General features: G+C 38.6%; 1 protein-coding gene across 1 annotated transcript in view; it reads left to right on the top strand.

Annotated features, from left to right (window-relative positions):
• The first annotated feature begins 2,718 nt into the window (after positions 1-2,718).
• The window catches only part of LOC107562326 (nuclear pore complex protein Nup214-like), a 48,203-nt gene continuing 23,193 nt past the window's right edge, over positions 2,719-27,728 (top strand). Inside the window, exons 1-21 of the mRNA XM_016246959.1 lie at positions 2,719-2,904; positions 5,365-5,560; positions 5,642-5,793; positions 10,473-10,671; positions 10,821-10,891; positions 11,257-11,320; positions 14,803-14,906; positions 14,987-15,093; positions 15,194-15,260; positions 16,115-16,241; positions 16,834-16,992; positions 17,789-18,233; positions 18,313-18,446; positions 20,196-20,287; positions 20,388-20,468; positions 20,556-20,705; positions 22,976-23,134; positions 23,210-23,313; positions 23,393-23,575; positions 25,886-25,971; positions 26,952-27,035. Of these exons, the coding sequence (XP_016102445.1) occupies positions 2,863-2,904; positions 5,365-5,560; positions 5,642-5,793; positions 10,473-10,671; positions 10,821-10,891; positions 11,257-11,320; positions 14,803-14,906; positions 14,987-15,093; positions 15,194-15,260; positions 16,115-16,241; positions 16,834-16,992; positions 17,789-18,233; positions 18,313-18,446; positions 20,196-20,287; positions 20,388-20,468; positions 20,556-20,705; positions 22,976-23,134; positions 23,210-23,313; positions 23,393-23,575; positions 25,886-25,971; positions 26,952-27,035 (2,806 nt within the window). The 5' untranslated portion in view covers positions 2,719-2,862. The remainder of the gene's footprint in view (positions 2,905-5,364; positions 5,561-5,641; positions 5,794-10,472; positions 10,672-10,820; positions 10,892-11,256; positions 11,321-14,802; positions 14,907-14,986; positions 15,094-15,193; positions 15,261-16,114; positions 16,242-16,833; positions 16,993-17,788; positions 18,234-18,312; positions 18,447-20,195; positions 20,288-20,387; positions 20,469-20,555; positions 20,706-22,975; positions 23,135-23,209; positions 23,314-23,392; positions 23,576-25,885; positions 25,972-26,951; positions 27,036-27,728) is intronic.

Here is a 27,728-nt window from a genome sequence, read left to right as displayed (position 1 = left end):
GTTTGCACCAAACCCATCCTGGTGGGTTTGCTGCCAAAAAGCTCTTTTTTTTTTGTTTCGTCTGACCATAGAAGCCAGTGCTATTTGAAGATCCAGTCGTGTCTGACAGCTGAATATGCTGGAGATTGTATTTGGATGAGTGAAGAAGATTTTTCTTGAAACCCTCCCGAACAACATTGTGATGTAAGGGCTGCTATATATTTTTTTAGGCTTTCTGACCCCAAGACTCAACTAATCTCTGTAATTTCCCAGCTGTGATCCTTGGAGAGTCTTTGGCCACTCAAACTCTCCTCATTACCGTGAATTAGGATGATATAGACACACCTCCTCTTTCTTCCAGGCAGATTTGTATCGTCTTTAGTTGATTGGAACTTCTTCATTATTGCTCAGATGGTGGAAATGGGGATTTTCAATGCTTTAGCTATTTTCTTACCGCCACTTTAAAAAAAATGTAAATATGAATGGGAATATACTTCTAGGGGTGCCAATAATTTTGGCCAACGTGCATTTTTTTAAAGTTGTTATACACTGTCAAAAACAAATCCAACTTGAGAAAAGTTATTCTAATGTAAAGGATTTTTAGTAGGAGGCGTCAGTTTATTATTTTGTGTGAACTAATCAAGAGTACTCTAAACATGCTAGCAAAAGAGTTATCTAAACAAATAATTTTACTTTGAACAATATTGAGCAAGTTCCCGGCATGCACTGCAGCTTGAAAACATGTTGTGGTAATTATTATTAAAATATTATCATTGTTTGACATTTTACTATAGCTTAATTTATGCTGCTGCTGGTGTTGTCACTGTCAGCTGTCATATGGATCAATTAGTTCATATTTTACTGAATTAACATTTGTTGATCCTCACCATGTTTGAGAATCATGTGTTGAATGCATCTCATTGCATCTTGTGATTTAAACCATTTGTCTATCAGCATGTTTACAATTATATAAGAAAGAAGATCGCTAAAGATGTGTAGTATTGATAATTATTAAATCATTTTTAGTTGATGTGACAGATGTTTTACAATTCAATATGGACTGCCTTTTATTCATTAGATGAACTAAAAGTTTTAAGTTGTCAGTTGCTAGTTGAGTTGACTTTTTTATGGTGTACCCTGTGTGAGCAAAGTCTAAGTTTGGCATTTCTGGGGAAAAGAATATCCTCTCTGGGTCAAAAAGACATAAACACAGGGTTAAATGTCCTTGTGAATATGCTTTGCTTTCAAAATACATATTTCACTAAACAATCCTTTTACTCAGTTTCTTTGATCATTATTATTAGTAATAGCATGTATGGATGCCCTTTCCGTAAAATGTCAACCCATAATATTTTTAATCAATATATATATATATATTGGCTTGATTATTTTAATGTTTAAGAAAATATAAAATGAATGTTCAATTTAATAATTTTGCAAATTTTGAATGTTTTCTGGACCATCTGAACGTCTAACTAAATGTTTCAGAAAAACGTTCCATAAACAATGTTTAATAGTGTTTTTGGACTAACGTTTTGAGAACTTTATGAACAACTAAAAAACTTGGAACAAGCGTTCTATTAACGTGCTGGAAGAATGTTTGTTCATAACTTGAGAGAACATTGCCACAATCTTAGCCAAAGTGAGTTTTGGTTGCTTCTCTGTCATCAAAGAATATAAATGTGAATATGAGTCTAAATATTTCTATTGCAATATTGATTGTGTCTAATTAGAGAGAAGTAGCCAACATTAAAGGGGTCATATGATGCGATTTCAAGTTTTCCTTTCTCTTTGGAGTGTTACAAGCTCTTGGTGCATAAAGAAGATCTGTAAAGTTGCAAAGACTAAAGTCTCAAATCCAAAGAGATATTCTTTATAAAAGTTAAGAGTCAACCACTCCTACCTAAAACGGCTGGTTCTAACACGCCCCCACATGTCTACCTCACGATGTGGGAAGATTTGCATAATGCCACCCAAATGTTCACCAAAGAAAGAAGGCGTAACTTTTATTCTCGCTGTAGTATTGTTGTTGCCGCCGCCAAATCCTGAAGGCGCTGTGTGATTCGTTGTGAAAGCGAAACTACTTTGTTTGGTCTTCCAAAAGAGGACGATATCTGCTTCGTCATGCCTAGAGCTGATCCGTGCTGGTCGCTGAGGAAATACAACAGTATGGTGAGGGGCGTAACATTTCCGTCACACGCTTGAGGTATTCGGCCAATCACAACGCACTGGATAGCTGGCCAATCACAGCACACCTCCCTTTTTCAGACCGATGAGCTTTGTAAAAATCTACGCTTTTCAAAAAGGCGGGGCATAGAGGAGAAACAATAATGTACAGTATGTGGAAAATAATGTGTTTTTTTTTTTTACTTTAAACTGCATAAACACATTTCATTACACCAAATACACAAAACAAATTCAAAATCTTTTTAGCAGCATCATATGACCCCTTTAAAGTCACTTTATTAGGCTATTAAAGAACAAGTTGTTCTTTGCAAGAGGACAGTAGTTTAATGTTCAAATGTGCGCCTCACGTAGACCTTCTAAGAGCCACTTGCACAATTTTATCATGCATTATGCATTAAATCGGAAGATATCCCAAATACTAGGCTATCAACGTGAATAGTCGGTGTTGCGTTCATGAGCGCTGCTGCTGTACTGCGTTTGGCCGTTAGAGGTCGCTACCGTGTGACGAGATTGTGATGACACGCTTCCGCGTCAAAACACGCGTCATTTCCTGCTAAAGTTCAACGCGGGTTCTTGCTGACACGCAGAGCGTTTGAGATGACCAGGATAAATTCATTAGTTCGCCAATAATAACTTTATTAGCTAGACATTCACTTGTTATTGTACTTGACGGCGCTCGAGTGAAGCTTTGCAAAGATGGGAGACGATCCGGACTCTATTCCAGAGAGAGAGATGAAGGTGAGACACCGACTGGTATGACTTCTTCTCATTATTATTATTATTATTGTTATTATTATTATTATTATTATTAGAGTAAATGTGATGTATGTTTATGGCGGTATGAGTTCATGTGGCGTGTGCCTGTGTTTAGTTTCTATTCTTATGAATATATGAATATATATATATAATATATGAATAGTTCTAGTCCGCATTAAATGATTGAATATGCAGGTATTTTAGAGCTGTTTAGCACACGAGCTAACAACATAAACACATGCTGGAGGTTATTAAATGTCATATATGTCTGTTAATTACTTCAAACGAGTCTCAGCTTGACAGCGTAATGGAGCCAAATATAGTTTCCCATCAGGTTCTCTACACATTATTTGTTCATATTTGTCTCCGTTTTGGGGTGTTTTGGATTTTAAACAAGTCAGATCAGCACAGGCTTCTTTTAGAGTTAATGTCACTCTTGCTGTGAAGTGAAAGTGAAAGCTGTGAGGTTTTTTTGACACAAACCTGAACCTGAAGCAATTGTTGGTGTGTTTTCAGTACCATAAAACCAAAGATTTTATTTGTATTGCATGTTGTGCTTATGACGTCACTGTCATCCGTACAATTCTATTTGTGTTATTGACGTCTTCTTAAGGTCCACAAAAAACCTAAAAAGGTCTTGAATCAGAGCAGAAAGGCTCAAATTCACGAAGTCATGGCATTAAATGTTACGTACACTCCAAAAATGTATATCTTCCTCAGTATTTTTGACTTGTCTTTTAATTCCAATATCTTTCAATGGGGAATAAAAATCAGGTTTCCCTTTGAATTAAAGTGACAGTTCACCCAAAAATGAAAATTTGTTAATTTACTAAATGTTAAAGGGGTCATATGATGCGATTTCAAGTTGTCCTTTCTCTTTGGAGTGTTACAAGCTCTCGGTGCATAAAGAAGATCTGTAAAGTAACAAAGACTAAAGTCTTTATAAAAGTTAAGAGTCAGCCACGCCTACCTAAAACGGCTCGTTCTACCACGCCCCCACATGTCTACCTCACTATGTGGACATATTAGCATAATGTCGCCCCAAATGTGCACGCAAAGAAAGAAGGCGTGGTTTCAGGAACAGCAGTAGTGTTGATGCAGCATGTCAGGGAGATGCTGTGTTTCAGTACGAAAGCAAAAGCACTTTATTTGGCCTTCCGGAAGTAGATGCAATTAGGAATCATTGGTTAAGATTTATTTACAACAGAACAGCACAACCCAGATGTTCGTTGTGCAACGCATTTTATGGACAACAGTTTTTTGAACCTAGAAGAGTACAAGGCTGGCTGTGCACAAAGGCTATTTCTAAATAAAAAAAAAAAATAAAAGTGTAAATTCTGACTTTGCTATGACAATCATGATGGCTTCTGAATCAGTGACTGTAAGTGTGTTTTGTTATTAGTTTAAGTATTTGCTATTGACCGTTCAAATGCGGAGTTTTGCGCAGCGCAGAGTAACGCGTCGCGTGTGTGTGTGTGTGTGTGTGTGTGTGTGAGGGGAACAGGGTCACATCACAGGAAAGTGAACTGCCTGTCAGAAATCATCGCACGTCAGCTGTCTTAACCGCGGCTTGTGTACTGCTTCATCACTGTGTCTGTCACGCGACTCTGTTGCCCTTTCGGGCTTGAACTGATGGTAAAACTAACAACATTATTAACTGTCTTGATATTTACTTTGAAAGCTGAAGCTGTGATTATGGTAAGGGGTGTTACATATCCGATGCATGCTTGTGGTGTTCGGCCAATCACAATGCAATGGGTCAGCTGGCCAATCAGAGCAGACTGCGCTTGTCAAAGGAGGGGGCTTTGTTGAAAATGACGTGTTTGAGAGAGGCGGGGCATAGAGAACCTAAAATCATGTACAGTATTTGAAAAATAATGTGTTTTTTGAACATTAAAGCATGTCAACATATTCTGTTATACCAAATACACAAAATAATTATCTTTAAAATAGCATCATATGATCCCTTTAATATACTCACCCTCAGGCCATCCAAGAAGTAGGAAAGTTATTTTTTTATTATTTTTTGAACATTAAAGAAGATTTTTAGCTCAAATCGTGGTCCTTGGTGATTCATATAATGCAAATCAATGGCTACCGCCACTTTGAGAGTCAAAACAGCATGTCAGGCAACAAAAAATGAATACCCATGGCTGCTGACGATATATTGAGGTCTTGAAGTGAAACTATCGCTCTGTGCAAGAAACATTATTTACGGCAGTATTACCTGTAATCCAGAGCCTCTTGCAAATGGTCTTTCTTTTAAACCAGACATTCACACCATATTTACATATTGTGTTCCATTCCATTTGCTCCTTTAATTTTCTTTACTTTATTTATTTAAAAAGGCCTTGAGTGTACCTTCATAAACCTGCAGAAAGCCTGTTATTGCACAGCAGTAATAGGCACTGACGTATAGATGTGCACTTCTGTGCTTCTCAGGACTTTCAGTTCCGTCAGATGAAGAAGATCCGTGTGTTCGAGTCGTCTGCGGATCTTCCTAAGGAGCGCTCCAGTCTCCTCGCCATCTCCAACAAACATGGCCTGACTTTCGTTGGCAAAGACAAGACGCTGAAAGTGTTCTGGACGAGAGATGTGATTGCTGCCGGCCGTCTGGAGGGAAACCCCAATGACACAGGTATGAACGCTCACGTGAACGCTACTCCATTCTGCTGTGACTGAGCTCAGACTCACGTGTGTCTCATGTGTGTCTCATCAGTGGAGTGCTCCTGCGCTGTCATGGTGACCGTCGGTGTGGCGATGCATCACATGGCTCTGAGCAGCGATGAGCTCACGCTGTCTGTGTGCGGGATGGGGGACACCGCTGAGCTCACGCTGGACTTCTACGACGTCCGCACTTTCCTCAACAAGGTCATTCAACTCTCCTAAAACTACTTCAAATCTGATTTCATTTGTTTCCTCTTCAAGCAGCTCATGTTTAGTTTGTTTTAGATCTTGAAGTCTAAATGCATATCTGCAGCAGAAGCAGTTGAATTATGTGGCGTACTTTAGTTCATAATAAAGTCAAGTCACATTTATTTCTAAAGCAGCTTCAAAGAAATAAACACAAAAATAACAGAAGCAATGGTGCAGACTTAAAGCTATTATACTTAATTTTGGACCAAAAGATTTTTTTTTTTTTTTTTTTCAACAGGGTAGTATGTAGGGCTGGGTATCGAGTTTGATACTTTTTAGGCACCAACTGAAATGCCGCGATACCATCGAAAAACGTCTCGTCGTTCAGTACCGAATTTCGATACCTAAGGGGTTAATCTCATCAGCGTCAGTGAGCCAATAAGCCTGCAGCACTAGCCGGTGTATTTGACTAGAAGAGGTGCGGCGCAGATCGATCAGTGTTTGACATCCGCGAGAGCGATTCGAAAGCGCATGGAGCAGTCTGCTTTCTTTAGCTCTCGTGGTACTGTAATACACCGATCAGTCTGCACAGTCAGTGTCAAGTCGAACACATCTACTAGTTTACACCGGTTACACTCAGAGATGTGGCACACGTGAGGCTGTAGTGTGAATGCGTCCCAGCCCCCATAGATTTCACTGACTTTTTGAGAAGCAAGTGAAAGTATGAAGAGCAGTGTGCTGACTTCTGAAATGAGTCTTTTCTCTGTGTTCAAGGGTTTCTAGTCCAGTTAAACCACTTTAAGAGAGTGCTCGCTAAGAACTGACTAACAGATCATTTAATAGGGCTGGGTATCGAGTTCGATACTTTTTAGGCACCGACCAAATTGCCTCGATACCATTGAGTATCGAAAAACATCTCATCGTTCGGTACCAAATTTCGATACCTAAGGGGTTAATCTCATCAACGTCAGTGAGCCAATAAGCCTGCAGCACTAGGTGTGTTCGACTAGAAGCTGTGCAGTGCAGATCGATCAGTGTTTGACATCCGCAAGAGTGATTCGAAAGCATACGTAGCAGTCTGCTCTTTATAGCTCTCGTGGTACTGTAATACACCGATCGGTCTGCACTGTTGGTCCGCGTCACCGGTTACACTCAGAGATGTGGCGCACACATGAGGCTGTAGTGTGAATGAGTCCCAGCCCCCTTAGATGTAAGGCTACATTTACACTGGTGTGATTATGTTTTCAAATGAAAACTATCCTCGTCATACTGGCGTTTCAATCCGGCTTTCCACCATCTCCGACACGCGACAGACCGGGCATTCAGTCATTAATTTCCAATGGAGAGTAGCGCGGGAGCTGCGTGGTGTTCCAATCATATGCAGATGTCCGTTCATACTACACGACCGAAAGCGCATGTTATGTGACCATTCATGCACACTGTAGCATCATGCTACATAAGACAATAAATAAGATTTATATTCTGCTTTTACTCAAAACTCACTTTAAACCACCATCGAGTGTTTGTAATAACTTCAGATTGCCGTCTAATGTGTGTTTTGGCCATGTAATGTTGCTGAAATTAAATGTTATTACCTCTGACTCTTGAGTCAGAGCAGCGATCATGGAAGAGAGAACACAAGCAGACAGCGCTGGAAGCTGCTAATGCTCATCAGTAGGGCTGCAACTAACGATTATTTTAATAATCGATTAATCTGCCGATTATTTTTTCGATGAATCGGATAAAAAACAAAAAAGCAAGAAAAGCATTCATTTCCAACCCTTTATTCAAAAACAGAACTAAAACCTTTAGAAAGTGCACAAACATTTTGCTCCTTGAACATCCCTGAGCTGTTATAATAATAATAATAAAATAAAATAAAAATGGACTTACACAAAAAACATACACATGTATGCTTTACATCTGCCAAATATATATACTTTTTTTTTTAAATAAAGTGCCACCTGAGCTGCCAGAACAATAAATAATTTATAAAAAATAAAGAACAATACAATCAGAAAATTTAACAGGATTTGTTTGAATGTCAGAACTTGTTCTCTACACTACACTGCAGACCCACACACTCGCAGACGCACACACTCACAAACGCTCACACTGACACACACACACACTTACTCACTCTCACTCCCTTTGTTCAGACACTTTGCATTGCAATGCAAAAATGTGAGCATGCCTATATGAGGCGCCGAACTCTGCTAGCATCAGTGCGCGAGAGAGACCGAGTGTGTTCACTCCGCTCCGCGCTCAACTAAAGTTTTATTTATTTTTTTTAATAATCAAACGTCTCCGCGTCGCGCAACACAACGAATCGATTATGAAATTCGTTGCCAACTCTTTTAGTAATCGATTTTTATCGATTTAATCGATTCGTTGTTGCAGCCCGACTCATCAGTAAATCAATGGAAAATAAATAGAAATCATGATTCTGTCTGAGCTATGCGTTTTAAAACGAACACGCACTAGTGTAAATGTAGCCTAACAGATGTGTAAACTGAAGACTATTTGAGCTTTATTAAAACTATTTGCATTGATTTGTGTTGGTTACATTTTGTTCCTTTGTGCAGTGGCTCAGGAGATGAGTCTTTGAGTTTGTATAATCAACAAGCTGAAAAATAAAACCAAAGTTTTTTTGATAGTGTAATCTTGTTAAAATTGATTTCATAAAATTGGTATCGAAAAATGTATCGTTCAGGAACTGTTATCGAAGTCAAGGTATCGATATCGAACATTTTTGAACGATACCCAACCCTAGTAGTATGAGACTTTGGTTAAAAAAAAATTGTAGACATGATTTAAAAACGTTAAATTATTTTAAAACAAATAGTGTAGTGTGATCTTCACAATCGAAAGTGACCGCCATAGGAAATGAATGGGAAATATGAACATTCAGAGCAATTTTCTGGGATACAGTCTACAAATCAGTTATGATAAAGTCTTTGGTAATGTTTAGGGCTGCACGATAAATCGCATGCGATATTTAATGCGCATCTTGTCAGAAAGCCGGTTCTGTAATCAGCGGTAAATCTCCATCACCTGCGTGCTTTCACATTGAGCAGCATTAACTACACATAGCCGTTGTTCACTTACGAGCTGCTCAAAACCACGATCATATTTTGTGCATGTTAAGCCCGCACGTGATGGAGATTTACCGCTAATTAGAGAACGGCTTTACTGACAAGATGCGCGTTAAATATCGCATGCGATTTATCGTGCAGCCCTAGTAATGTCCCATTTTGGTGTCCACATCAAATAAAATTTACAAGAGTGATTTTATACATGCAGAAAGCATATTAAATGCAAGTAAAGTGTCTACTTTAATGATTCAAATAAGTTTTGTAAAAATAAAATGTCAAAATATGGGTGAATTCATATTCAGTCATCATTAAGCGTAACATAAAGTGTCTACTTTAATGATTCAAATAAGTTTTGTAAAAATAAAACGTCAAAATATGGGTGAATTCATATTCAGTCATCATTAAGCGTAACATATTTATGTAAAAATGAAACAACATACTTATTCTGACTTGTACTTACTAAAATATATCAAATAATTAGTGATCATACTAAATTTGATTATATTTTAAATGATTAAAAACTTCTTGCTGACAAATGGGTAAAACCTAGTTGTTTGATAGATAGTGGCAAAGATCGGTAAATATTTAAAATGACAATTAGTATTTTAGGGCTGCACTGTAATCCCTAGATGAGTCTTTCAATGTCATGTAAAGATTCTTGTCCTAAATGTGCCTGACAGGATTTTTTAGTATATGAACTCGTTACACTGAATGACATTTTAATGGGTGTCTTCAGTGTATATAATGATATTTCAGTGGATTGTGCTGTAACTTAGCCAATTGTTCAGCTGGCGAAACGTCTTCCTGAAAAGACTTTCAGTAGACAAAAACTTCACAAATCAGTTGTGAAAACTGAATGATTTTGGACCTTTATACAGCACATGCTGCCACTGTAAGAAATGTAAGTCTATCCCTCACAGGCTCCCTTTCATCCATGTTCATTTCAAACTTACAGGCATCTATTAGTTAAACCACATTACATGTGACTGCCTTTATTTCTCCCACCAGATGGCATTAGTTTGCTTTCCATCCAATGGAATTCAAATACATTGGCTTTTTTTTTTTTTTTTACTTAAACACTGCATTAATTTGAAATGACATTTGTGTTCTAATATTTGTATTAATTTATATAGAAATAAATTATGCTTAATTTAGAGGTGATTTTCGTTTAGTTGTAGTCAAATACAGAATATTATTGAAACTAGTGCTGTCAAACGATTAATCACGATCAATCGCATCCAAAATCAAAGTTTTTGTTTACATAATATATATGTGTACTGTTAATTTATTATGTTTATATAAATACACACACATACAGTATATATTATATATAAATATTTAATATATAAACAACATATTTTTCTTAAATGTATGTAATGTGCATGCATGTGTTTGTATTTATGTTTATATATATATATATATATATATATATATATACACACACACAGTACACACATATTCTTACATATTATGTAAACAAACTTTGATTTTGGATGCGATTAATCATTTGATAGCACTAATTGAAACAATGTATAGTATGTTCATGGATCATGAATGGGAGGAATACCAACGTGTTAATGTGTGTGTTTGCTCCAGCAGGACAGACAGGAGAAGCGCCCCTTCACCTCTTTCAAACCCGCGGCTGCTGTAAACACGCTGGTCCAGGATCTGAAGTGGAGTCCAGTGGACGCGTCCCGTCTGGCCGTGTGTCTGTCTGATGGCAGTATGATGGTGCTGGATGTTCAGGACTCTGTCAGTGTGGTCGCTCAGCTTCCTGCCTCTGAGGGAATCACCTGCGGTCAGTGTTTACTGTGTGCTGTCTTTATTCTCACAGTGCTAATCTTGAATAAAGTCATCAGTTTCCAGATGTCTCCACAACTGGAATTTCAGTGTCTTTGGCCTTATTTTTAAACATGTTGATTCATTCCGTTCTCTCTCTCATTGTAGTTTGCTGGAGTCCCAAAGGGAAGCAGGTGTCTGCTGGGAAAGAGGACGCCACAGTGGTTCAGTTCACTCCTGTACGTCTGTACATGAGTTTATGATGGACAGATCCTCAGATCTTCACTTTACCAAGCATGATAACTATTTCCACACCATAACTGCTTCAATACTAACACACAATATTGTTCTGTTCATTATAAACATGCAGCAGTTTTGTTGTCTGCCACTTTAAATGCTCAAGCTCTTTTAAAGCAGGATGGATTCATGTTTTTATCATTCATCATTCTGAAAATGATTCCACTGGTATTGTTCCTCTGTGTTGTTATTGTTACAGTTGTGGTGTGGACTTGGTATTCTCATAGAGTGACTATTAAAACTTTATAGTTTAGTCCAGTGTGTAATGGACTAAACTATAGTGTCATGCTGTGTGTTTGTGTCTCAGATCTTACAGGCCAAGAAAGTGATCCCCTGTCCCAGCTTCTACAGTCAGGATCACCCCGTCAAAGGTACAACTGCTCAGATTTACTGTGTTCTTACTGTGACTGTGTTCATGTATAGATGTGATGTCAGTACTAATCAACCTCACTATATATATATACACACACACACACACACACACACAGTACACACATATTCTTACATATTATGTAAACAAACTTTGATTTTGGATGCGATTAATCATTTGATAGCACTAATTGAAACAATGTATAGTATGTTCATGGATCAAGAATGGGAAGAATACCAACGTGTTAATGTGTGTGTTTGCTCCAGCAGGACAGACAGGAGAAGCGCCCCTTCACCTCTTTCAAACCCGCGGCTGCTGTAAACACGCTGGTCCAGGATCTGAAGTGGAGTCCAGTGGACGCGTCCCGTCTGGCCGTGTGTCTGTCTGATGGCAGTATGATGGTGCTGGATGTTCAGGACTCTGTCAGTGTGGTCGCTCAGCTTCCTGCCTCTGAGGGAATCACCTGCGGTCAGTGTTTACTGTGTGCTGTCTTTATTCTCACAGTGCTAATCTTGAATAAAGTCATCAGTTTCCAGATGTCTCCAAAACTGGAATTTCAGTGTCTTTGGCCTTATTTTTAAACATGTTGATTCATTCCGTTCTCTCTCTCATTGTAGTTTGCTGGAGTCCCAAAGGGAAGCAGGTGTCTGCTGGGAAAGAGGACGCCACAGTGGTTCAGTTCACTCCTGTACGTCTGTACATGAGTTTATGATGGACAGATCCTCAGATCTTCACTTTACCAAGCATGATAACTATTTCCACACCATAACTGCTTCAATACTAACACACAATATTGTTCTGTTCATTATAAACATGCAGCAGTTTTGTTGTCTGCCACTTTAAATGCTCAAGCTCTTTAAAGCAGGATGGATTCATGTTTTTATCATTCATCATTCTGAAAATGATTCCACTGGTATTGTTCCTCTGTGTTGTTATTGTTACAGTTGTGGTGTGGACTTGGTATTCTCATAGAGTGACTATTAAAACTTTATAGTTTAGTCCAGTGTGTAATGGACTAAACTATAGTGTCATGCTGTGTGTTTGTGTCTCAGATCTTACAGGCCAAGAAAGTGATCCCCTGTCCCAGCTTCTACAGTCAGGATCACCCCGTCAAAGGTACAACTGCTCAGATTTACTGTGTTCTTACTGTGACTGTGTTCATGTATAGATGTGATGTCAGTACTAATCAACCTCACTGATGCTTTCATGTCATGCTGTATGATTTATATTTACAAGATGAGTGTCACCACAACTTTAAGCTCAGACTTTGTCTTCTGATTTGGTATTGATCATAATGAGACCGAAACATCTAAAATGTTTTTTGCTGCAGGTTCGTGTTTGTAGTACTGCACATTTTGGCGAATATTGTTGCTGTTATTATTAAAAATATATTAAACGGTGAATATTATACTGTACTTTATATATGTTCTACTATATTATATTAAGTACAACAGTAAAATTATATTATGGCTAATTTCTTTATTTTCATAGATTAAACCTTGAAGCTTTTTTGACTTGCGGCACATTTATTAATTCACATCTTTTATGATTTAATAATCGCACTGAGCTATATTGTGATTTTGGTTTTATTTCAACTAATCGTGCAGCCCTATCCCATCATTCTCTGTGATGGTGTGAGAATTGAAAAACACTTAGGTAAACATCCATTATACAAACCATTTGCTTGCTTTATAACAATTTAGATAACATTATAAGTGGACCTCACACATATTCTTACATATTATGTAAACAAACTTTGATTTTGGATGCGATTAATCATTTGATAGCACTAATTGAAACAATGTATAGTATGTTCATGGATCAAGAATGGGAAGAATACCAACGTGTTAATGTGTGTGTTTGCTCCAGCAGGACAGACAGGAGAAGCGCCCCTTCACCTCTTTCAAACCCGCGGCTGCTGTAAACACGCTGGTCCAGGATCTGAAGTGGAGTCCAGTGGACGCGTCCCGTCTGGCCGTGTGTCTGTCTGATGGCAGTATGATGGTGCTGGATGTTCAGGACTCTGTCAGTGTGGTCGCTCAGCTTCCTGCCTCTGAGGGAATCACCTGCGGTCAGTGTTTACTGTGTGCTGTCTTTATTCTCACAGTGCTAATCTTGAATAAAGTCATCAGTTTCCAGATGTCTCCAAAACTGGAATTTCAGTGTCTTTGGCCTTATTTTTAAACATGTTGATTCATTCCGTTCTCTCTCTCATTGTAGTTTGCTGGAGTCCCAAAGGGAAGCAGGTGTCTGCTGGGAAAGAGGACGCCACAGTGGTTCAGTTCACTCCTGTACGTCTGTACATGAGTTTATGATGGACAGATCCTCAGATCTTCACTTTACCAAGCATGATAACTATTTCCACACCATAACTGCTTCAATACTAACACACAATATTGTTCTGTTCATTATAAACATGCAGCAGTTTTGTTGTCTGCCACTTTAAATGCTCAAGCTCTTTAAAGCAGGATGGATTCATGTTTTTATCATTCATCATTCTGAAAATGATTCCACTGGTATTGTTCCTCTGTGTTGTTATTGTTACAGTTGTGGTGTGGACTTGGTATTCTCATAGAGTGACTATTAAAACTTTATAGTTTAGTCCAGTGTGTAATGGACTAAACTATAGTGTCATGCTGTGTGTTTGTGTCTCAGATCTTACAGGCCAAGAAAGTGATCCCCTGTCCCAGCTTCTACAGTCAGGATCACCCCGTCAAAGGTACAACTGCTCAGATTTACTGTGTTCTTACTGTGACTGTGTTCATGTATAGATGTGATGTCAGTACTAATCAACCTCACTGATGCTTTCATGTCATGCTGTATGATTTATATTTACAAGATGAGTGTCACCACAACTTTAAGCTCAGACTTTGTCTTCTGATTTGGTATTGATCATAATGAGACTGTACTTTCATTATGGCCAATCAACAATCTAATTGCAATCTAAAATGTTTTTTGCTGCAGGTTCGTGTTTGTAGTACTGCACATTTTGGCGAATATTGTTGCTGTTATTATTAAAAATATATTAAACGGTGAATATTATACTGTACTTTATATATGTTCTACTATATTATATTAAGTACAACAGTAAAATTATATTATGGCTAATTTCTTTATTTTCATAGATTAAACCTTGAAGCTTTTTTGACTTGCGGCACATTTATTAATTCACATCTTTTATGATTTAATAATCGCACTGAGCTATATTGTGATTTTGGTTTTATTTCAACTAATCGTGCAGCCCTATCCCATCATTCTCTGTGATGGTGTGAGAATTGAAAAACACTTAGGTAAACATCCATTATACAAACCATTTGCTTGCTTTATAACAATTTAGATAACATTATAAGTGGACCTCAGTACAAACTAAAAAAATGGCAGTTCATGACCCCTTTAATCATGCCTTCCACTCTCATAAGTGTGTGAGCACTGGAGTCTGTGCTTATGTGTGTGTGTGTGTGTGTGTGTGTTCGTTCTCCGCAGTGCTGGATGTTTTGTGGTTAAGCACGTATAACTTTGCGGTGGCATATGCAGCGGCTGATGGTTCTCTGGAGACGCCTCCAGAGCTGGTGGTCGTGTCATTGCCCGTGAGTTATTCTAACGAATGATACATTGTAAAACTTTTCAGACACGACTACTAACAATGTGTCAACTATGTGTGTGTCAGAAAAAGGACGAAAAGAGAGATGAGCACTATCTGAACTTCAATGACCTTGTGTACGGCACTTGCACCGAGAGGCAGCATCACTACTACCTGTGCCATATCGAGGACTGGTGAGACTCGTCTGCATGTCCTGTGCTCTGTATGAGCTTTGTTAGTCCAGTGGGGACATCAGTTGTCATAAATCAAATGAAACTGTTTTCTCTTGTGTAGGGATTTGGTTTTGGCTTCATCAGCCGCTGCCATTGAAGTCAGCATCATCGCGAAACAAGAGGACAAGGTAAACGCATCAGAAACATGGGTTATTATTGTTAACTAAACCTAAAATCATTTTTAAAAACACTTGATAATTAAAAGGATAGTTCACCAAAAAAAGGAAAATGATCATTGTTTGTTAACCCTCAAGTTGTTTCAAACCTGTAAGAGTTTCTTTCAGCTGCTAAACACAAAAGAAGATATTTTGAAGAATGTTAGGAGTCAGTCAGTTGACAGTAGCCATTGACTTCTATAGAATGGAAAAAAGGAAGTTATAACTATGGAAATTAATGGGGACCAGAAACTATTTGGTTGCCAGCATTCTTCAAAATGTAATCTTCTGTGTTCAGCAGCTGAAAGAAACTTGTACAGGTTTGGAACAACATTATGACCATTAAAATAAAAATAAAAAGTTAAACAGATTTTTATTTCCGCTAGGTATCAAGGCAACAATTTTCTTTTTCAATTTCCTTTTTTTAAGTTTAAGTTAAAGTAATACACTAACAGAACTAAAGAATAAGTATATAGGCATTTTTTTTTTTTAAACTATAAAAATGACAAATACATACAAATACTAAAACGAAAAATGAAAACGAAGTATAAAAATAAAAGCTGTTTATATAGCTAAACTATACTAGTATCTCAGTAATAGTAAAATAAGTGTTAGTGTCGGCACTGATAGCCTTGCACTGTTGCGCTACAGGCGTCACAAGTTCGAGTCCCAACTCGAGGACCTTTCCCAATCCTGCCCCCATCTCTCTCCTACTTCGCTTCCTGTCAGTTTTGATCTTTCCTATCGTAATAAAGTCGAAAATGCCAAAAAATAAATCCTAAAAATTAAGTGTTAGTCACAGTGGTCTGATGTGATGTTGTGTGCAGGTGAACTGGGAGCTGTGGCTGCTGGAAGACGCCAGTCGTGCGGAGCTTCCCGTCACAGAGAACAGCGAGGACACACTTCCTGTCGGCATGGCCATCGATTACACCAGCCAAGAAGACATACACCTGTGTAAGAGCTAATAAACTTCTAATGTCTGTTTAAACTGTGATATGACATTTCTTTTCCTAAGAAAATGTTTCCTATTGCTGCTGCTGACACATCCATACACAAAGAACAAAGACTGTACTGCTAATGGAAATAGCTACTTCCCCCGTACTTTCATGGGCGTTTGCACTTGTTCATGCTTTACAAGAACCATCTAACAGTACAAGTATTTATGTCTTAAATTAGTTCATTCAAACGTTCAAATGCTGAAACATTCATTGTCAAATTCTCAAGCTTTTATTCGGCTGAAAATTGGTGAAATGCTGAAAAGTCCCAGCACAAAATTGTTGGAAATCATGTGAATGTAATTAAAGTGAACTTAGCAAAAATTGTATTCCCAAGTGCACAATAAACTTACAACGCCTGCAGAGGTGGAGTTTGTGAAAAGCATTATTTTCTGTGCACTGAGCCACTTCGAAATATCACTGTTTCAGTTGTATTGTTTAATTGTTCATCCTCATTTGTTTATATTAAAGTTGCACTAATAAATAATTCTTAGCTTTTCATCCACTCATTTTGTAAACATGGTGTTGTCACGGTTTTCTTGCATCCTCAGCTGATGAGAAGAGGTTGCCTCCAGCGCCAACGCTGATGCTGCTGTCTACGGATGGAGTCCTGTGTCCTTTCTCTCTACTGAACCTCAACCCAGGGGTCAAGCAGCTGACCGTGGCTGCTGTCCCACTGCCTGAGGACGGAGAGAGAGCGCCTGCCGCCAGTAAGACAACAGCCATTGTTTAAGACCCCATTATACACACGGCATGTTTTGTTCTTCACAAAAAAATTAGAGATGCCTTTGCAGCAATATAAGCGCATTTGACCATGGCACTCACGTCTCTTGCAGCGTCACATGAAACAATCGGATTATTCTTTTCTCTTAACAATCATTCGCATAATGTCAACATGTCTAATTCCAACGTTTGGTAATATTTCTGTTCAAAATGACAATTCCTGAATTTATAAAAAATCTAATTGTGGCAAAACATTACATTCAAATAAAATTGGAAAAATTGCCCAGTCCTACTTCAGTACAGCAAGCTGCTTTATAATATTGAACATGAAAAAACAGTGTCAGTATTACTTTCAATCAGAATTACACTTTAATTTCTACTATAAAAGCAGCTCTTCAGTGTGTTCATGTTTTTACTCGTGTCTGAACGGAACAAATGAACCAGAAAAGATTTCAACGTCATCTGTTTTCTACCTATTACGTAATTGCCACAGACCAAGTTATTAACCAAGGTGTTGAGAGTGGCCAGTCAGAGTGACTTCACTGGAAAGTTTCACATTTTTTTCTGCCTTGTTTTGTTCAAAGTGACGTCACACCAGTTCATTGAATTCCGCTTGAAGTGTTTTGGGCCTTTACTGTGCCAGGCAAACCTAGAATTCACTAGCTCTTTAAATCTATTATTGATTAGCGCAGACAAATCATGATTTTAGAAGTGATTTATGCAGCGTTTTCTGTCCAGCAGCAGTCCAGTGACTTTGTTGTGCTCTAACACACTTCGTTTCAGAGTCGTCGTCGTCGTCCTCTGTTGCTCCCGCCTCTGCAGCATCCTCCATCTTCCAATCTTTCCCAGCATCTTCTGGCACGGCCCTGCCTCCAGCCACCTTATCCTTCACAGCCCCGCCACCAGCAGCCACTGCTGCCACCTCCTTGGCTCCGCCCACCTCTGCGTCCTCCACTGGTTTCTCCTTCTCTCTTCCTGCTCTGGGTTCTACCACCTCCTCAGGCTTCTCGCTGGGCTCCGCCACAGGAGGTTTCTCCTTCAGCGCTCCCAAACCCTCCTCCGATGCTCCTGCCTTCTCCTTTGCTTCCTCATTGGCTCCGAAGGAGGTTAGCAGTGCTCCGGCGGCCACACCTCCTCAGCGTCCACCAGCCATGTCCCCCATCATCAGTGCCCCCAAAGCGCCGGCGGAGCCTGCAACGCCTGCCATCAGGATGAACCTCACTGACAGGTAAGCACGTGATCTCATATATTACATTAGATGGATAATCCTGAAGGATCAGTTGAGAGTTTGCCGTGTTTTCCTTCAGGTTTCTGGGAGTGGACTCTCTGGGGTCAGTCACATCTGCTGCCCAACCATTTTCTTTGACCTCCACACCCAAACCGGCAGCAGCGGAGGTCAGCGGTCCAACGACAGCGGCACTCAAACCAGCTGCCCCTGCGGGTACAAGCTCACCTCATGCCCTTCACCCCTTTAGCTTATTCCAAGGGCCTCGTTTACAAAACGCAAATTCTAAGTTCCATTGATTTTGTCCTACATCAGAAATAAAGAACAAATTGGCATTTATAAAGGCAAAAACTGACATGAATACATATGCGTGTGCCAGCTGAAGAGCATATACCAGTAATTAAGCATCAAACATTTGTTAAAATGTAACGATGTTTAAATGTCAAACAGACATAGTATTATATGCTCAAATGTGCAACTACTTTGTAATAATTATCTGGGCTCTAGACTGCGGAATTTGATGTGGTCGCATTTGTATGAGTGCATTGTCTGCACTGCTCCAAAGCATCTGCTACATACAGCGTGCGTTGCAGAGCCGTGGCACATTGTAGCAGGAGTCAGAATTCACTGATCACGTGAAGAGAGGCATTGAGGGCTTCAGCGTGAGTTCAGCGTGAGGGCTTCAGGTATAGATCCTGGTTTATACTCGCCGCGTCAGCACAAGCACGAAGGTGTGTGCTGCGCGCGGCTAAAATGCCGTGAATACTGAGGAATTGATGGGAGACGGAGGATTTGGTTTTCAAGCTGAAGTAAAAAGCTGCTTCTTAAACCAAAGGTGGTGAACATGTTGGTATTCTTGTGGAAAAAAAGTCCTGTCACCGTCAGCCAGTTTAGTTTGACTTTTCTTTTTGTTTACAATTTGAAAAGCTTGTTATCTTTGCTGATTACCTCACGTTACGCTATGGAGGCTTTCTTTAATTTTAATTAATGTTTGTTAAGCATTCTGTAATTTATTAGTCGTTATATAATACAGGATGTGGTGTATGCCATGCCTCATCTTTTTAGTTTTTGTTAATAAACGTTATGTAAGCTAGTTTGTCATTGTAGCCTACTGTTTTATTGTTGCGCTTTTTAATTAAGAATAACAATGAATCCATCTTTTGTTTTAGTCTTAAAAAGTGAAAGGTGTATAGATATAACTTATATAAGCAAATATATAATATTGTTATTATTATTATATAAGTAAAACAGACCATTATCTTTTTCTTGTAAAACGTGACACTAAGATTGCGAATTTGAAATTAATTCGATAGTTTGAACATTTATAATGTTACGGAAAGATTTCTATTTCAAATAAATGCTCTACTTTTTAACTTTCCATTCATCTGTGAATCCAGAAAAATAAAATGTACCACTAAAAGCACAACTGTTTTCAACATTGATGATAAACTGAAATGTTTCTTGAGCAGCAAATCAGCAGATAAGTATGATTTCTCAAGGATCATGTGACACTGAAGACTGGATGCTGAAATTTTAGCTTTGATCATAGCAATAAGTTACATTTTAAAATATATTCACATAGAAACTTGCTTTTTAAAATATTTTACAATATTACTGTTTTTACGGTATTTTTGATGACATAAATGCAGCATTGGTGAGCAAAAGAGACTTCTTTCAAAAACGTTCAAAAATCTTAATTATCCCAAACTTTCGGCTGGTAGTGTATATTACGGAATTTTACACAATATATGCAATTAATAAATAAAGCAAATATATTATTCCAAATTTTTGAACATTGCCTCCACATGATGATATTTCTTCTGAACCACAAAAGGGTGTTCATGTTTTAAAGATGAGCATTTCGTGAATTGTTGTATGTTGACATTTAGGATCATTCTACACACATCTTTAGGCCCCTACAGTCATCAGAGATGCATTAAGGTGTGAAATCTTGTTGTGTTGTAGTGTTGTCTCGGGCCGCTCAGAGCAGTGCTTCTCCAGTTCAGCCGAAACCAGCCGCCGTCGCTCCTCCTGCGTCCAGAGCTCCATCTGCACAGGTACTGTACAGAAGACCTGATGAACCAGCATCAGACACGTCCAGTCTCATGACTCCTGCACAGACTGATCTGAAGTGTGTTTGCTTGTGTTTTGTGGCAGGTCATGTCTGTGAAAGCACTGGAGAGAAACCTGCAGCAGAAGAAAGACTCGGACCCCGTCATGATTGGAATACTGGAGGAGGTAGAGTCCGATTATCACATGTTCACACAGTCATTTCTGATTACCTGTCATATTGATGTTGACTGAGCGGCTGCTGTGTTCTCTTAGATCGGACACTTTGAGAAGGAGCTGGACGATCTGAAGACTCGCTGCAGAAATGCTGATTTTAGGGTGGGCAGCACAGATGACATGAGAGACCTGAGGAAAGACTCCGAGAACCTGCACACCTTCACACTGGAGATCAAAGACGCCACAGAGGTGTGACATGCACATTTATCCAGGCTGACTGCAGAAATCACCATGTGCTACCTAGGGCTGATATGACATTTTTAGAGGTTTATTTTTTTTCTTTTCAGGAATTTCAAAGAGAAAATGTTAAGTTTTGATATTAATGTAATGTCTGTTTTTGATAATCCAGTGAAATAAGTGAGTTGCCTCATAAAGAAAACATCATAAAATTAGATGAGCAGAAATCAAACAATGAGATTATTCATTGTGCAAAGACAGCCTCGCATCATGAAACACCTGAGTTACGAACAGCTCAGATTCAGAGCAGGTAAAGCGGCTCTTCTCATTCACTTTCTAGATTGTCGTGGCCCACCATAGTCTAATCTGTCCCGCCACAGTTTCATAAGGTGTGGGAAATATTTTTACACTTATCATACTTTTACACTTAAAAGGTATGTAACATTGTGTTTTGCTTTGATAAAGCATTTAGCAGAGCCTAACTAAAAGCAAAATCACATTATGGCTTAGTGTGTTTAACAAAAATTGCATAAAGGCCCCGATATACTTCAAATGAAATCGAAGAACGAACTGAAATGACATAATTTCGAGCAGAATCTGGCCGAAGCGAAGGTTGTTTTGAGTTCATTTTGGCAGTTCGAAACAGCTCACCAAAGTGAACTTTTTTTGGGGAGTTCGTTTTGTCTCCTAAACACCTTTGAGCTACCATTGGTCCATGGCGATTACGCAGTCGGTGGGTGTGTTCTGGAACTCCGCCTTCTTTGACATGCGATTGTTGTTGTTGTTGTTTTTTTCTCCAGACAGGAGAACACATCTCCGTGACTATCTTGCAGGCTGTGCACGGTCCAATCTTGAATGTTTCAGCCACACAAGCTAGTATTTGGAGTGTCAAGGCCAGTCTTTCCGTAGTGGAAATCTGTGTCCTGTGCGTTTTTGCATGTTTCACATATGGCGATACCCTTTTCAAGAGCTCGTCAAACCGTGCGGCGCACATTCTGAAGTATGAAAAATGCACTTCCTCATCTGTGCTCCGCATTTGCTGAATTAAAACGGCAAACTCGCCATCATTCTTTGTCTTCGTTAAGTGGACGCACATACCATCTACGTCGCTTGTTCTTTTTCTTTGCCATTGAATAGATCAATGCTACTGCCAGATGTTTACTAAACTGTTGTTCTCTCACAGCTGCCATCGTTGTTGTGTTTAGGGGGTACACGTGGGCGGCGTGACACATTTACAACCCCGCCTCCAGCAGCGTGGGGGTGTCGGAATGTTTGAAAACAGTATACCGTCGCTTAGACTTTTCTAACTTCTTTTTGCCCTCAAACGAAGAACGAAAAAGAACTTTGTTTGAAATATATCGGGGCCTTAAGTGTTTTTTTGTGCCTGCTTTGGCTGGTTTAGGCCTGTTATGTCAGCCGACTTCCAACGCTTTTTCATATTCTTCATATTCTGTGCAGAAGTTAGTTCACAGCATTGACAGAAATTTATTGATCCATTTAGGGGCAATGTTTCCCCTCTTAAATCGATTTCCAGGTGTATTTTTAACTAACTAAACCACCAATAGGTCACAGTAAGTCACTGTGTTAATGAGGGAGTCATCATATGAATGACCCATTGAATAATTCACTCAACTGAATAGTTCAAAAAATGCAGATTCATTCATTAACCGAACACAACTCTGTGAGAATTCTGCTGTGGCTTTGTTTGAAACCATTTTTCTTGGCAGATTTACGCAAAAACAACATTGTCTAAAATGTATCTCACAATATTAACTAAATGTTACACTTGCAATTGTGCTGATATTCAGGAAAAAACACCAATGCTCATGTGGTATTGCTAAACTGTGTCATGATATAAATGACAAACCCATACAGGGCATTTTTGCCTCCATATATTCAATTTTGTGGCTATTTTAACTACATTCTAGGCAACATCACAAAGTGAAAGCGTGCTCTCAAGGCATGATTTTCTTTTCTTTTTGTAATGGATTAATGTACTGAAATATCAGCTCCAGTGTTACCAAATGAATAAACTAATGCACATTTTAAAATAAATGGTTATAAATGGTCATGATCAATGGTTATTTAAACATTTCAGCACTTGATATAAACATTTTTGAACCCAAAATGATGCCAAAGACAAACAAGAGTTTGGTAGAGTTGTGTTATAACACAGAATTTCACACCAGTCAGTTTCGGTTGATCATGAACCATAGATGTGACCGTAGTTTTGAGTTGTATGTATGAATGCATGACTGACTGACTCAAATTGTTGAACCCAGTCTCTTCACTGGGACATCAGTGCACTGAAGACCAGCCTGCTGGAGGGCTTTGCTGGAGCAGAGGAGGCACGAGCACAGAGCGAGCTCAACCGAGACAAAGACTACCTCCAGCTGCTCTACAAGAAACCACTGGACCCTCGGCGAGAAGAACAGCTCAAGGTCTCGTCACCACCTCGAATAACTAGATCATCATTTAAAAGGATAACGTGTGCTGAAAGTGTGTTTTTGCCACAGGAAATCCGCCGCTTGTACCAGTATGTGAAGTTTGCCATGGAAGACGTGAATGACGTTTTGGACGTGGAGTGGGAGAAGCACTTGGAGAAGAAGAAAAAGCTGAGGTGAGCAGCTGTGATATTGTGTTTTATTAGCACACATCTGTTCGTCCGTATGCCTGAGTGTCAGTGTTTGCTCCTGAAGGCACATGATCATCCCGGAGAGAGAGGCTCTGTTTGCAGCATTGGCCAATAACCTGGATATCATCAACCAGCAGAAGCAGCGTCTTGACCGGCTGGAGAGTGACCTGCACAAACTGAGGCTCTACAGGGGGACGTCAGTGTGGAGCTTCACCAGCCTGACACCCTCTACCCCTTCAGGACAGAGGTGAGAGTGCATGTCTGCCGTGCAGAGCATCATGGTCAACCGATAGTGAGTTTTGCTGATAATAATGACTAAAATTAGAAAATATGGCCTATAACCAGTTATCAGAGTTGGATAGATTACTTACGAATTGTAGTCTGTTACTGAATCTGATCGTCAAGGTTTTCCAAACTGGGGTTCGTGTAGGAACTGCAAGGGGTTTGTGAGTTTAATGAAAAGCTAAATATAAATGAAATCATAAAAATGTAAATTAAGTCATTTGAAAAGTAAAAAAATTATGTATTTTTAAAAATAAAAATGTTTATAAATTATATAAAAAAAATTATATTTGTTTACCTGTATGTCATCCTTGAACATGCAAATGTGATACATAATAATTAAAATATTTATTTTAAACCATCCATGGGTACTTCAGGTAAATATATTAGATGAAAGAGGTTCAAATGACAATGTTTACGAATCCTTGCATTACATGTAAATAAGAAATGATGTGAATTTGTGCATTTTAATCTCTTTGAAAGACAAAATCCTTCCAAAGATGTAGTAATACATGGTCAAATAACCTATTGAGTGATAATTAAAAAAAAAATGAATGTGTTCATTAGTTGTTGATGCAATGTTGAAACACTTCTTAAACCTGAAATGCTTTTTGTAAATCCAGTGGTCAAATGCTGTGTAGCCACCTGACTAGTGACTGATCTCTGTGTGAATGTCTACAAACTGGAAGACTTTCTGAATGTATAGAAGCACTAGGCTATTATAGAATGGATCGTTTAAAAAAAAAAAAAAAAAATGAAAGAGGAATTAGGTGGAGTCAATAATAATTATTATAATAATTTATTGCTATTGAGTGAATATGAAATCATGTAATCAATAAAAAAGTAAATGTATTCTGATTACAAGAATTTTAAAATGTAATTTAATCTAATTACAAGTACATAATTTTTGGAATCTGGTCTAATCCAGATTACATGTAATCAGTTACTACCAATGATTATAACTCCGGGCCGTAACCACCATAGGCGTTGAGGGGGACAAGGTCCGCCCAATAATTAGAAATGGCCAAATTGCCTCCCAATTAATTTTATAATTATTCATTTAAGTTTATTATCAGGATGAGATTTTTTTTATTTTTATTTAAATTTTTAGGCTGGTCTGCCTCAGCCATCTAACAGCACATGACCAATCAAATCAAAGTAGGCGGGGTTTACTGGTCACAGAAGCAGAGCGTAAGATGGAGGTAGGGGGCAGTGGAGGCAAGTGTTTAATGACAGAGATGTTATCCACCATTTTTCTCAAAAATGGTATCAAGATGAATGTAATTCCCAACTAAAAGGAACAAGACAAGAAACGTTTAGCATTTTCGACATATTAGGCATGCCAATAAGAGTGAATGTATGCATATTTCAAAATGACTTCCCAACTAGAATTAGACCTAGAATTTCATTTACGGTTCCTTTTCTTTATGCTTTATTAAATAAATAAAAATATAAATAAATAATAGGTATCCTCAGTGTTCAAGATATTGTTACGGCCTTGTATTAATATGATGATATAAATATTATTAGGGCTGCTGATGCATTAATTTGGTGCATTTAATTTGCAATGAATTAGCTTAATTAATCGGCACGTCACGTAATTAATTAAAAACTAAATAGCTTGACAGGCCAAATTTTAATTTATTTTCACAGAATAGGCTATGATTTTATATCCACTGTGTGTTGAGCCTTAATCTGAATTATGTTTATATTGTATGATATAGTTAAGCAATATAAGCCAGAAAAGAAACACAAATTCCAAACATCCAGCAGGCAAAAAAAGCTCAGTTAGCGTGCTGCTCAAATCACAATAACCAATCACAAGAACAAGTTGGCGCTCCAGAAAGGGAAAGAATAATTTTAATGCATGTTCTCATCAACAGTGATTGTTCGAGACATATGGGTGACTCTTCATCAGACACGTGCACCAGCACTCATTCACTGACGTCTGTGAAGTTAAATGTAGACTCGGTGGGATAATTATTTATGATTCTTGCTGTCAGGATACTCATTTATTCACAGTGGTAATACTTTTTTGTAATATTTACCGATGAGTATAGCAGTGTAAGATGTAAGTTGTGCACTGAGGAAAACGTCTCAAATGCACTGAATATCACGCGCATCTGACAGCAGAAAAAGCCACATAGGTTTATGATTGAGTTTGAAGCAGTTCATGAATAACATGTTGTACAACTTGAATTTCAGATGTGTTTGCAGCATCATCCTGGGGGGAAACTGGAAGCATCCAGATTCACGTGTTCTGTGTGTTTTACAGTCTGGACAGTGAGCTGGAGAGTTTGAAGGACGCTCTTCTAAAGGCCAGCCTGGAAACAACACCTAAAGCTCCTGCCAAATCACCATGTAAGATCTGCTTGTGTTCGCCACAGTTCAGTCATCTCATGTTCATCAGTACAGTCTGAATTGCTCATGCCATTAGACTGTAGATGATTCTGCTCACAGATAGAGGTGCTCCAATCAGGATGTTTGAGGCCGATCACCGATCGTCGATCACAGAAAGCAGTATCTGCCAATACGATCACCGATACTGATCTTTTTAAAGCCTTCTTTTCATCATATAGAATTAGTGATGATCCAATCAAGATTTTTAGACATTTATTCAGGGCCTTAATTTCATTTTTAAAAAAGAGTTCCTCTTAGGTGACTCTTGTGAGAGGGGATTTTTTTAATTTGAGGGGTGGTGGGCAGCATTTTTTTTTGACATTTTTCAAAAATGTATATTTATCTCACCTAAATGTTTGATCATGCACTGCATTTTTGTTGTGTACATGAGCGCACCGTCTCCAGGAGAGCGCGAGAGCGCTAAATGGTTTAAACACTGGCAAGAATTAAAGAGAAATGCAATTTATAAACTTTAGTGACTCGATTGTGACAGTTCCTGTGTCAAGTGCGACTGGCTTATAGTGCAGATGTGATTTGAAGCCATTTGCTCGTTTTGAGAGAGCGAGAGGGCACACGCGGCGATGCACTCATGCTGTTTGTGAAATTATGGCTCACAGAAAGTTTTCAAAATTACTTTATTTAATGAAGAAATATGAATTGTACCTCACCTTCATCATTATAATTATTTCACCCGCGCCGGACAGACTGAGACGGTGCCGCTGCATGTCATGCCAAACCTCTCACGGCAGGCGCGTCATGAGCTTGAGATCGTTTTTTTGAGATTGACCTTTATAGAGACTGCCGATCAAACATCCCAAAGCGATTATCGACCGATAGCGATCGGTAGCCGATTAATCGGAGCACCCCTACTCACAGATGAGCTGCAGTGAGATGTTGTTCTCGTTTGACCTCCCTGATGTCGTGTGTGTGTGTGTATGCAGCTAAAATGACCCCAGCCAAACAGTCTCAGCTGAGGAACTTCCTGTCAAAGCGACAGACCCCACCGGTTCACTCCACAGCTCCAGGTACATCAACTGTGTGTGCTTGTGATGCGATTGTGCATCTAGGGGTGTTACATTGATAAAAAATAATTGATATCTCAATATTTTTTGTGATTTTGTCGATAGCTGTAAGGCAGTGTTTTGCTGGGTGGGTTTTGGTGCTGGTTCTTGGCTGCTTTAGGCATGTCATGGACAAGCTTTTCATATTATTCATATTCTGTGCATGGCTCGTGTACAAGAAACTTTTTCATTAAAGGGTGACATTTGCCATCTTAAATTGATTTACAGGGAATTTTTTTCCTTTTTAAAAAAAGGCATTTTATTCTAACCTTTATTAGATGTTTGCGTCATCTTTTGTCAAGTTCTTATCTTCAATCAGTAAATTTAATTAGAAAAATAAGACCCGCTACGATGTCACCAATCAAATTAAATTGCCCTGAAGAAGTGACATCTATGACAGTGCTTGGATATATTTACACTGAAATTACAGTTGCATAAATAATGCTATGAGATTAATGTTTTCAAAATATTTTGATATTGAACAATATTGAAATATGATTTTTTTTTTTTTATGAAAGATGCCTCTGTCTTATTGAGTTAGTCGGTGAATCATTCATTCAACTGTTTTGTTCAAAAGGCTGATTCATTCAGGATCAAAGCAAATAAATCAAAAACTGATTAATTCAGGAACTAAACACTTCTGTGTGTTACTCAGAG

This window comes from Sinocyclocheilus grahami, unplaced genomic scaffold, assembly GCF_001515645.1.
Source record: "Sinocyclocheilus grahami isolate Dianchi unplaced genomic scaffold, SAMN03320097.WGS_v1.1 scaffold818.1, whole genome shotgun sequence".
Taxonomy (NCBI): domain Eukaryota; kingdom Metazoa; phylum Chordata; class Actinopteri; order Cypriniformes; family Cyprinidae; genus Sinocyclocheilus; species Sinocyclocheilus grahami.
This window is presented reverse-complemented; position numbering and strand designations above follow the sequence as displayed.